At 32.1% G+C, this 13,264-nt stretch overlaps 1 protein-coding gene across 1 annotated transcript in view; it reads left to right on the top strand.

Moving 5' to 3' along the window:
* LOC133178786 (uncharacterized) overlaps positions 1–12,031 on the top strand; it is a 51,084-nt gene extending 39,053 nt beyond the window's left edge. The window contains exons 4-6 of the mRNA XM_061313483.1: positions 4,645–4,749; positions 6,679–6,916; positions 11,715–12,031. Coding sequence (XP_061169467.1) covers positions 4,645–4,749; positions 6,679–6,916; positions 11,715–11,808 — 437 coding nt within the window. The 3' untranslated portion in view covers positions 11,809–12,031. The remainder of the gene's footprint in view (positions 1–4,644; positions 4,750–6,678; positions 6,917–11,714) is intronic.
* The last annotated feature ends 1,233 nt before the right edge of the window (positions 12,032–13,264 follow it).

Raw genomic sequence — 13,264 nt, 5'->3', positions numbered from 1 at the left:
TTTGATATCATTGTGTGGTATCGACGCTTTCTATCTTACTTTTTTTTTTTTTTTTTTTTTTTTTTTAATTGTGAAGCCATCAGTACACTATAAATCTTATGCAGTGTGATTTTCAATCAATGACATACACGTTTTTCTTTAATTCTTTGTTAATAGTACATAAATCTGCGTTAGGTCTATGGACATACGCCAGTATCAGGGAGATCAATAAATAACTACTTATACATGTTATACGCGGTCAGTCAGTTAAAACAAAATAAAATAAAACAAAACTTGAAGTTACTTTCGTCCATTAATGCCGTCTAGCTAAATTGTTGTTTTTGGAACACACATGTCAACCACGTGTTAAAAGTTCTACTTTCGTTTTGAGCATCGGGTCAATTATTAGTACATGTATTCTGTGTATCGTGCGACATGAATTTTGTAAAATTAGAAATAGTTTTGTACAGAGATTATGATGTTATTTTATTCCATTTTCTCCTTGTCGGAGACCTTTGTATAAAAGAACAGTACGGGCTGGGCGCTTACCGACTTGATTATGCTTTATTGTAGCACAAAAAGGGGGGGGGGGGGTAAAATACTGTTAACTTAAAACTGATACGCGCAAGGTTGATTCTTTAGTTTTATGTTTAAGAAGCCATACATGTTATAATTACTTATTACATATTTTTTATATACATGAATAAAATTATTTTAGAGAATCAGTGAAGGATACCAAATTCAGAACTATAACATTTATTCATGAGTGCGATAAACAACGTCATGTTACTGTCATTCAAAATTCATAAAAGATTTTTTTTTTCACGGATTCTGAGCGATGTGGAGTTTAATTCCCTGTTTCTGAATTGTGAACAGTTAATGCTAATATAATTTCAATAATTGCTTTCAGTAACCATCTATTTTTTTTTTTTTTTAATTTATATGTACATTATGCATGAAATGTTTTAATTATAAGATGAAGTCAAATGTTCCGTATCAATTTCTCGTCTCCTTTTCACGGGCCCCAAACCATCATTAACCGAGATTCAGAATTGAAAATACATTTAGCCCCCTCCCCGGGATTTTCTTTTAAATTTATCTCAAGCATGTCAAAAAATGTGCATAAAACTAACAAATGAAATTAAATACTGAGCAAAGATAGATTTATGTGAATTAAAATAATTATTGAATATTAAGTCTGTACAATGTATATGTATAGAACTTCATTTCTTTTTTTTTTTTTTTTTTTTATCTTAGTACTGCAATGTCCTATTTTGCTAAATAGATTTTTTTCTTCAATTTTCAATTTTATTCGTCAACAAATTGAATATTACAGGATATTTTTTTTCTGTGCGACCGTAAAGATTTTCCTGCTCAAAGAAGAAAGTACATGTACAGTGTAGGTAGTTTTTTTTATTATGTACACCGGTGGCCGCAGACGAGGAACAATAGGAAATTAGTGCCCATTGTTACGCTGACCACTACAATTTACATGGAATATACATGTTGTACCCCGTTCTACCCCGGGGCAGAAGACTTGTACACAATACAGCCAAATCAGAGACTGATCTTCGATTTTTGATCAATGAAGATCAATTTATTCCAAGCAATTTTTGACCACACAAGATTAAAATCGATCAATTTGATCATATACATGTACTTTATTAAGTAAACATATTATATTAGGTCTCATTTCTTATTTCAAATTCCAAAAAAATTAAATTAATGAGATTTTAATACTTATTGAATAAAAGTGTTTCGTGTCATGAAATTTTAAGAGACCAACATCAAAATAACATAAACACATGTGTACCTTCGCTCTGACACTGGGGATTCTGACCATGCACTAATTTTTGATCAGCCCCCAAATGTGCCGGTTGCACATGTATGTATCGTGTACATGTAGATGTAGAAGAGATATTCTGGAAGAATCTAAAATGCCTATATTACGTTCAAATATAAATGAATGAATGAATGAATAAATAAATAGATAAATAAATAAATAAATAAATAATCTGTGCCTCCTAATTGAACATATTCTTCTCTGTTTTCATCTCTTTATTAAATTTAAAAATGCATAAAATTTCTAATTTTTGAGCAAATTTTCAAATATCTTGACAGAGACGAGAAAACCGAACATTTAAAAATGAAAAATATAAATGTCTTTGAGAAAGAAAAAAACAAAAATAGCTACATGAAAGGTCATCTTTAAAAAGAAAATGGCGTCTTCTCTTGACCAGTTAACGGAGTGATACCGTGCGAATCAAACTTTTCTAACCTGCAGGAAATATTTTTTTATCTCGAATTTTTTTCCATCCATTAAGAACTATAATTTCTTATTATTGAAAAAAAAAATCACCGACCTCCCTACCCAGATATCTTGGAGTCGAGAGAGGACGGCGATGAATCTTTTTAAAAGATAGCCTTGTTTTCTTTTTATTTACAGTACATTAATAAAATTCCATTTATCTTGCTTACAGATAAATTATCATATTATTTTCATAGATTGGTAGAAAACATTTGCTTAATATACGCGAAAGGTTTCATTTATTTATTGTCAATCTGCCGGTTGCACATGTATGTATCGTGTACATGTAGATGTAGAAGAGATATTCTGGAAGAATCTAGAATGCCTATATTACGTTCAAATGAATGAATAAATAAATGAATAAATAAATAAATAAATTAATATTAAATAAATAAATTAATTAATTAATAATCTGTGCCTCCAGATTGAACATATTCACCTCTATTTTCATCTCTTTATTAAATTTAAAAATGCAAAAAAATTCTAATTTTCGAACAAATTTTCAAATATCTTGACAGAGACCAGAAAACCGAACATTTAAAAATGAAAAAAATGTCTTTGAAAAAGAAAAAAAAAAGAGCTATATGAAAGGTCATCTTTAAAAAGAAAATGTCGTCCTCTCTTGACCAGTTGACGGAATGAAACCGTGCGAATCAAACTTTTCTAACCTGCAGGAAATATTTTTTATCCCGAATTTTTTTCCACCCATTAAGAACTATTTCTTATTATTATTAAAAAAAAACAAAAACAAAACAAAAACAAAAAAAAAAAAAAAAAGAAACAAAACAAAAACAAAACAAAACAAAACATCCCCGACCTCCTTACCCAAATATCTTGGAGTCGGCAGATGGCGGCGATGAATCTTTTTAAACGATAGCCTTATTTTCTTTTTGTTTACAGTACATTATTAAAATTCCATCTATCTTGCTTACAGATAAATTATACTATTTTCATAGATTGGTAGAAAACATATGCTAAATATACGCGGAATGTTTCATTTATTTATTGTCAACATTTTCACAACCGTATTCTAGTAAATGAGATCAGCGTAATTTTTGTCACTAGCAGAACATTTAAAGAAATATGAAAATGTCGTAATGATAATTTATAATTAAAAGAAAGAAATAATTGAAGGTTTTTACAGCCCTCAGTTCTTCTTTAGCCCTTACCAGCTTAAGAACAAAGACCACAGTAATTATCAGTAAATCTCAGCATCGACAGCACATCAACAGTATTTATCAGTATTTATCAGACTCCACAGTAAAGACGACAGTAATTATCAGTATTTATCAGAAACAACTAAAATTATCAGCAACGACAGTAATAATAACAGTAAATATCAGTATTTATCAGCAAGAACAGCACCGTATCAGTAATTATCAAACATTTTCAGTAAAATTTGGGATTCTCAGCACATTTTTCGTTCAGTAGTGTCTTGAAGTTTCCCCTTCACTACTGTTAATATCTTAGTGAGGAGTAAAGAAAGAGGCTTGGTTGAACATTTATTGGAACCCGCTATGTATCTTTGTAAGGATTTTTATGAAGTTTCGGAATCCAATATAAATATGGTAATTCAAATTCATTTTGATTGTTTAGAATATTAAAAATATTCAAAACTGACATATGATTTTGAAGAATGTCTTCCTTAGAAAGGAAACTATGAGTATAAGTTGAAACTTATTGCATTTGTGATATAATGGGAAAACCTTTTCAAAAATGTTATATATATGTATATTGTGATGAAGAGGATAATCTTCATGTCTTTCAATGTCTTTTAATGCTAGTTTCCAAAAAACAGGGGGGAAAAAATGAAAATTGTGAAAACTCAAAAATCCCTATTTCGTGGGGAAGGGGTTAAGGGATTGCACTGTTTTCAACATGATAAACATTTCCGTAAATAACTTAGGATGATCTGACCTTACAAGAAAATGGAGGAGGATGGGGTTGTGACTTTCAATTAACATTTCTATGGTATTAATTAGGGGACAACATTCTGATCGGAAGAAATGAATCGGAGGGGGGACAGACATGACTGTATTTCTGAAAGATTACCTCTCTGTTATAACATACTAACCTTAACTCATAAACCCTTGAATGATATGTATATAAACTAGAAACTGTTATAGACCATCGCCCTTTAGAGTATCATGACCTTGAAATAAAGGTTAAATCTAAATGTTAAAATTCACAGGGAAAATGAAATATTGAAAATTCTCGTCGGTCAAAAAAAAAAATGTACATATTTTATTCGGCAACCCTCTGCTTGATCAGATTGTATTCACACTATTCTTGTTGAAGCTTAAACATTTTATAAAATATTTACTTCAACTAAAGATATTTGTTTTCAATTCTTATAGGTCACTGTGCTGAGTACAACACAAGAGGAGGGAAAATACAAGAATTTTACCTTCAGAACTGTAAAACATGCAAAAAAGACTACATGTCAGCTGAGGCATATAAGTGTATGTATTCTGTTTTATACATGGGGCGCGTGATCATTTAGAGGTGGAAATTTGTAATTTGAATTTCGTGCCATTGTTTTAATTTTATTTAAATTTTATTTAGAGCTCATAAGATCAAGGAAGTAGGAAATTTGACTCGTTCTATTTTCAAGTTTTTACACATATTCAAAGAAATATTCACTATTAATATGGAACTTGTTTTTCATTGCTTGTCGTTGATTAAAAAAAATATTGAATATTTAATATCGTTTAGTTTAATTAATATATATGTTTCTTGTTTACTTTTCATAGTGATGAAAAACAATAAATTCTTCATATTAGATTTTCCAACACGAGTGCTTTTTTTATAGTAATAGAAATAAATTTCAAATTTCCTTATTCTTTTAAACAATATTTCTTTGTATAAAAAATTTACTGCAATAAACTATAGCTTGCAGTAGTGAACTTTAATTATCTCGAGCGATAACGGAAAGTATCGAAAGTTTAATTACCTCTTGTGATAACTTTTACACGTCTGCCAATACAAAGAATAGAAGTGAATAAAAGCTTATTTTTAGCGAATGATGTAATAGGTTATATTTTAAAAATGTTCAATTTATGAGATGTAACATTGGTTATTGGGACATGAAACAGGTGAAGATAACGAACAGTGATTGATAACAAAAATCTAGAAACAATACAAATCTTTGAACAGAACACATAAAACGCGGATCATCAGGAATTAGAGAGCATAACATATAAAGCGTACTCACGCTATAAACATTAAATTTGAGCTTCAAACAAGTTAAAACTGTATATCTTTCAAACTCGAGATCAGTTGGAAACGCAGCTATGTTAAGGCTTCCCGAAGCTTTAAAATGCGCTCAAAGCATAATATGTCATTGCGAGGTCGGTTTTGGTTTTAATTTATAAGCATTTAACTTTAGTACTTCCAGTTTATATAGAGGGTTTCCTCGGCTATATATTAACATATTTATTATAACATTACATGACTTTGTTGATCACGTGAAGGTCATTTCCAATTTTTTGAAGTGTTTCATATAAATCGCTTCGGTGCAGCTGATTAACACAATAATTATTAATATTTTGTTATATAAATAAACTCATTGTATCCTTTTGTATCCGAAATGCGCTTGGGAAAAGTCATAGTATTACTTAGATACAAAATATTTCCTGAGTACATGTAATTCAACTTATCTACAAATTTGAGGGTATTTTTCACACAATATCGTAATCTGTATTAAAACAAAGCCAACGCACATTTTCCCAAGCAAGATTCAGTTAGAGAACAACGTCTTCTTACAGATTTCCACAAAAATTCTCAAATTAATCCTCATTAATCACCTGCGCCAGACTCTTTTATACACACAAAATAAATTCTACCTCCAACCACGGGTATAAAACAGAGTACATTTCAAAAGTATATTTTTCATAAGCATTTTGAACATGCTGAATTTCAATCAAGGGTAGGTAAGCGGTGTATTTTTAAAATATTCGGACATATAAGACTTAAAAAAACCTTTAACAACCCGTGAGTTTTGCAATAGCTAAATAGCATTTTAGATGCAGTTCGAAATAAAGTGTAAAGTTCATGACACTCTCCCCGTCATATCACCTCAAGTTTGCAGTGACTTGACGTCATTTTCCATTATGACGTCATATGTTGGTAGTTCAGAGATGTGAAGGTACAGAGTGCACTGTGATATCCTACGGGAAGCCTTAACTTGCCTGCGAATTGTTTTACAATTTTCTATTAATATTTTCTGCTATAAAATTTCAATCATAAAAACATGTGTTGCACCATATTTTTGAAGTAAACGTATAAAGTTGGACACTGTAAGGTAAAATAACAAGTAGAAATAGATTTCTACAATATATATTTTATAACTGATGATAGCAATCGATGCAATCTTGAACATTGTTTTACAGACCAAGAATGCTACTTAGAAGTGTACAAGCTAAATCAAATGCAAACAATAGGGACCCATCTTTTCAACAAGATCACCAAAACACATTCTGAAAGTGAAATAATGTACACATTTAAACAGAAAATGCCCCAGCAATATACCAATCCAACCAATGAGGAAAACAAACGAGAACAAGAGCAATCAACAACAAGTTTTATTATCAACAAGAACTACAATAAACATCGGGAAATTGAACTTGGGTAAAGGTTTTTATACCCCACGCAACAAGTTGCGTGAGGTATAATGTTTTTGACCCGTCCGTGCGTCAGTCAGTCAGTCAGTGTGTCAATCAGTCAGTCAGTCAGTCCTGTTTTTTTTTTTTTTTTTTTTTTTTTTTTTTGTCAGCGTAACTCCTCATAAACCGCTGCACAGAAAAAACCGTCAAACTGCAGATATTTAGCACACAATGTGTAGATGTGCATATTACCAGGAAATTCCGATTCCTTTATTTTTTCTGGGAATTTCGGCACTTTTCAACTTAGATTTTTGACCATATCTTGAATATAGATATGAACAGTTTGTCAGCTTTACTCCTCTTAAATCGCTGCATAGAATTTCGTCAAACTTTGCAGAAATTTAGCACACAATGTGCAGATGTGCATATTATCAGGAAATTCTGATTCCTTTATTTTTCTGGGATTTTCAGCACTTTTCAACTTAGGTTTTGGCCATATCTTGAATATAGAGATGAACAGTTTGTTAGTGCAACTCCTCTTAAAACCGTTTCACAGAATTTCGTTAAACTTTGCAGATATTTAGTACACAGTGTGTAGATGAGCATTTTACCAGGAAATTCTGATTCCATTATTTTTGCCCTAAGAGTTTTGCCTATTATTGAAGAAACTTTTTAGCTAAGTACATTGTAATAAGGAAATCCACTGGAATCAGCTTTTGTAATGAAATTTTATGTGAAATATTTTATGACCTTAAAAGACCCCTATTGATTTTGAGATCAAAATATTAATGATTTAACACACACACACACACACACACACACACACACACCCTCACACACACACACACACACACACACACACACACACACACACACACACACACACACACACACAATCTTGGATAGTTCCCTCCTCCCCCCCCCCTTCAAATTGGTGCTTTGCTTTAAATAATTTCATAAGTAGAGTGTATAAACAAATTCATATGACTTCAATCAGTTATTTAAATGTGTAAATTGTCATGTGTGGGACATGGACTTACAATCATTAACAAATCGAAATCACTGAGGAATTTAGATAACAGTTTGTCAGCATAACTCCTGCACTGAATTTCCTAAAACTCTGTAGGTATTTAAGACATAATGTATAGATTTGTATATTACCAAGAAATTTTGCAAGTAATGCCCCTTTTTGAATTATACTGTGTACCGGTATTTAAAATGCACTGTGCCATTCATTACGTGTTGCATTGTCGAGTTTTGGGGGAGCGTGGGGTATGTGCTTGCTCACTTTTTCTTTTATTTAGGGATCATTTCATTGCAGAATGGCTATAAAAATATTGCTGACAGCTCAAAGTTCTCCATGGGCGTTAAACGTGGTGGCCCCGTCATAGTTAAACACCTTAGCACCTCAGTAAAAAATCAGAGTCATAGCTTCCCCACAGTAAAATATCGCCGCAGTAAAATGAAAATGAACCTTCAAATTATATACTGTTTTTTCCGGTTCTAATGCTTAACCGTTATTATTATATTATTATACATGTAATTATAGGGCCCATTATTTGGCTTGCACAATTAAGTATCTTCTAAATCTTGCTGGACTTTTCCCAGTAATGAAAAGAAACTAGTTATTTTTTTACACTTCCAAGTAATTGCAAATGAAATTTTTAATACCAATTAATTACTTAGCTTTACAGTACATTACTCGTCTCTAAAATTGTATTGACACTGTTAGTCAAAAATCGTACGTGTATCGTATTCTTGTGTTGGTGTAATATTGACAATATTGACGATATTAACGATAGATCCATTAGATAAGTATTTTATGACTGAATTTGAATTGATTTTCAGGTCACCTAAGTCACTCAGGTGACCTATTGCTATCCGTTTTTGTCCGTCGGCGTGCGTCGTGCGACGTGCGTCGTGCGATGTGCGTTAACATTTGAACATTTTTAGCTTCTTCTCTGAAACCGCTCAACCAATTTCAACTAAATTTGGCATATAGCATCTATGGGTGAAGGGGAACAAAAATTGTGAATTTCATGGTCCCTGCCCCCCTGGGGCCTGAGGGGTGGGGCTAAAACCTCCAAAATTACTGCAATCTTTAAAAATCTTCTTTTTTACTCCTGGACATCAAGCAGTCAAATTGTTGGCATCATTGTAATAAGCATTGAGTTCTCTACCAAAATTGTGAAATTCATGGCCCCAGGGTCAGGGGTTCTGGTGCTAGGGCGGGGCTATATAGATCATATAGTGAAAGTGCATTATTTCTTTGAAAATCTTCTTCTCTGCTCCTGGGTATTAAATAAACTAACTAAGTACATAGTTATGATGAGTAAGAGTGACTCTTCCAAAATTGTGAAATTCATGGCCCCAGGGGCAGGGGTTCTGGTGTTAGGGTGGGGCTCTATTGATTATATAGTGAAAATGCATTAATTCATTGAAAATCTTCTTCTCTGCTCCTGGGTATTAAATAAACTAACTAAGTACATAGTTATAATGAGTAAGAGTGCCTCTTCCAAAATTGTAAAATTCATGGCCCCAGGGGCAGGGGTTCTGGTGTTAGGGCGGGACTCTATTGATTATATAGTGAAAATGCATTAATTCATTGAAAATCTTCTTCTCTGTTCCTGGGTATTAAGTAAACTAAGTAAGTACATAGTTAGGATGAGCAAGGGTGCCTCTTCCAAAAATGTAAATTTCATGGCCCCTTGGTCAGGGGTTCTGGTGTTAGGGCGGGACTCTATTGATTATATATTGAAAATGCATTAATCCTTTGAAAATCTTCTTCTCTGCTCCTGGGTATTAAATTCAGTAACTAAGTACATAGTTATGATGAGCAAGAGTGTCTCTTTCAAAATTGTGAATTTCATGGCCCCTGGGTCAGGGGTTCTGGTGTTAGGGTGGGGCTCTATTGATTATATAGTGAAAATGCATTAATTCTTTGAAAATCTTCTTCTCTACTCTTGGGTATTATTGAAACACATTAAATACATAGTTATGATAATCAAGGATGCCTCTTTCAAAATTGTGAAATTCTTGGCCCCTGGATCAGGGGTTCTGGTGTTAGGGCGGGGCTCTATTGATTATAAAGTGAAAATGTTTTAATTCTTTAAAAATCTTTTTCTCTGCACCTGGGTATTATTTAAACAAACTAAGTACATTGTTATGATAAGCAAGGATGCCTCTTCCAAAATTGTGAAATTCATGGCCCCGGGGAGAGGAGTTCTGGTGCTAGGGCGGGGCTATATAGATCCTATAGTGAAGGTGAATTATTTCTTTGAAAATCTTCTTTTCTGCTCCTGGGTATTGCTTAAACAGACTAAAGTACATTGTTATGATACACAAGGATGACTCTTCCAAAATTGTGAATTTTATGACCCCAGGTTTAAGGGTTCTGGTGAGGGGGGGGGGGGGGGGCTTCTATTGATTATAAAGTGAAAAAGCAAAATTTCTTTGAAAATATTCTTTTCTTCTTCTGGTTAAAAAAGCAAAGAAGCTAAGTGTATAGTTATGATGAGCAAGTGTGCTTCTTCCAGAGTAGTGAATTTCATGACCCCTGGGTCAGATGTGCTGGTGTGAGGGTGGGGCTCTTGATAATTTAGTGAAAATGCATTAATTCTATTAAATAATCATGTTTGCTCCTTAGTGTAAAGCAGATAAACAAAGTGATGATGAGCAAACATATGGTCCCAGGGTCAGAAGCTCTGGTGTTTTGGGGGTGGGGGGTTGGGGGGTTGGGGTTGGGGGCTCTATTGATAATATAGTGAATCTGTAGTAAAAATGCATTATTTATTTAAAAATCTTCTCCGTACCTGGGCATATCTGAGGCAAACGGAGTAAAAGTTTTTATAAGGAAGGGAATTTTTACCAGATTTTTGAACATCTGGACCATTTGGTCAAGTGTTCTGGTCCTGGCCAGGGCTCTATTAGTTTGTATTCTACTGAGAGGAGTTATTCCCCTTTGCCATTTACTTTTCATAATTTATCACTGTAAATAATGTACTTGAAAGGTAAATAGAATAAGAGAATTATGCAAAAACTTTTATTGTATAATACAAAAAGTACTTTCATAGTTTTAATGATCAGATAGACTTGTAAGTAGTAGATAAATAAAAATGAGACAAAATTAACTTGTCTTATTAAATATTCATCAAAGACCAAGAGATGCCAATGTAAGAGATTTCAACAAGGAATTAAAATAGTACAGAAGCATTGATAAGTTGTTAATATACTGTATAGTGATAGTGATAAATGGGGAACAGATAAGAACCTAATTTATGAACTGTTAATGAATATTAAGACCAATTATTTTGTTGATCACGATCACCCTATTTTTCTTGCTTTTGGGCAACAATGCTTCACCTTTCAGTTCATTTTATACTCTATGCATCCTTGAAATTGTTGTATCATTCTCAGGTGACCGTTAAGGCCCTTGGGCCTCTTGTTATATTTGCCATATGATTGATATTATTTGTGCATTAAAATAGCGACTAGTTTGAGACTCAACAGATTTATTTTCAATTTATTTCTTCTAAAATTCGGTTGCAAAATGACTGAAAATATTAGGGCATTTACTCTTGCGTCAGACTTAATTTCAAATGGTGGTAAACCCTGTGTCTTATTCATATACTGAGTATGAAAACACATTGTAGTAGGAAACCTATATTTTAACTGGATAAACTATACTTTGTTCATTTTTTGTGTCTATACACCACTATTAGTGCTGTAATCATCGAATGTGAAAATATATAGTCGTTCTTTATTCTATAAATATTTCTTTTTCTCCAGCGAAATGATTATCCATTTGATTTTGTTTGTTACAGAATCATGGCTAATATCCATAGCGGAAACGGTGTCATCAAAGGGAAGATGTTACATCTGTGCGTCATTCTGCTACATTTTAGGGCTTTGTTTTAAATTTATCGTTTTCATATATCATTGTACATAATTCTTTAAGTTGCATAGGATATGATAGGCATAAAAAGATTGATTTGAAGAGAAACCTACGAAATTTTTAAATGTCTACAGTCGTATTTCTTTCATTTACTTTTTATAAAGACTGAAAAACAAGGGGATAACTTTTCTCGAAATAACGATGTCAAGTACTAGCAAGTATCATCATTTCAAATTCAATCAGGATACATTAATTCTTTGAATATTAGATTTGTGTCTATTAATGGTACTTTTTTGTTTTCCCATTTTTTGTCGTAGTTTGAATCAATTGACTAGTTTTTTTTAAATAAAACCTTACGAATGGCTTCTAGTATATGTGATATCAAAATATTATTATAACTGTAAAAAAAAAAAAGAGTTACTTTTGTCTTTCTTGCAACATAAAATAACTTTTTCAAAAGCAAATGAGTTGATTATATTTGTAAGCTTATAGCACAGGAAACAACTTTATTAAATCGAAAAAATAAATTGCAACACTTTGTCATCTTTATGATACATGGAACTCTGTAATTTGTTTTTTACAAAAAAAAAAAAAAGAAAGAGGAATTTTTACTATATCAAATTAATCTTGATAGCTTAACATTAATTTCACATTAAAGATAAAAGATTGGTCATCCAGTACCTACACATGTATGTAATTTAATTTGACAGTCTATAATTAATAAATTACAAATTACCTCAAAAACTTCGTATGCAGGAGGGTATAATGATACAATAGAAATGTATGAATGAAGAATAAGTAACTATATTTTTTATCATGTAGAAGCTTACAAAAATAAGTTAAAAGAGCAAAGTGCACTCATCATTATTCTATCGGCAATTCTAGAAAATAAAGGATGTATAAAGGTGTTAACATGAGATTAAAAAGAATATCACATAATTGCATGTACATAATGTATATTAGTAAGCACCAATATAAACAAAAAATGTTTTAAAAAACATATTTCATTTGATTAAGAAAAGGATAAAATTGTAGATTAATTTTTTTTGTGAGTAATAAATATCACAAAAGGACAACAATATGTCAAATTATGAAAATATGCATTAACGATTTAACTCCAGCTCTGCATTTTTAACACGTATTTCAGCCATAAAAATTAAAAGCTAGTAACTTTATTTCGTATGTAGTGCATCTCGCGAATCTACACAATAATAAATTCCTCACGTATTTATAGAATCTTGAGTATTATTATGTGTAATCCAGAAAAGACAATGTAGTTCACTCCTGCACTATCGAGACTCTTAAGTCAATGACACGATAATGCCATGATGTAATAATGATGACGCGATGCAGCGATGACGATGATGCAATGACAAAATGATGCAATGACGCTGGTGTGATACAATGTAGTACAACAGGGCGATAGTGATGGATCCATCGTATCGCTATCATATCATTGCGTCATCGCACTATCGCTTC

The sequence above is a fragment of the Saccostrea echinata genome, unplaced genomic scaffold, assembly GCF_033153115.1.
Source record: "Saccostrea echinata isolate AGI-Se365-2 ecotype Australia unplaced genomic scaffold, CSIRO_AGI_Sech_v1 ptg000003l, whole genome shotgun sequence".
NCBI lineage: Eukaryota > Metazoa > Mollusca > Bivalvia > Ostreida > Ostreidae > Saccostrea > Saccostrea echinata.
Note: the sequence above shows the minus strand (reverse complement) of the source record. Positions and strands in the feature narration are given on the sequence as shown.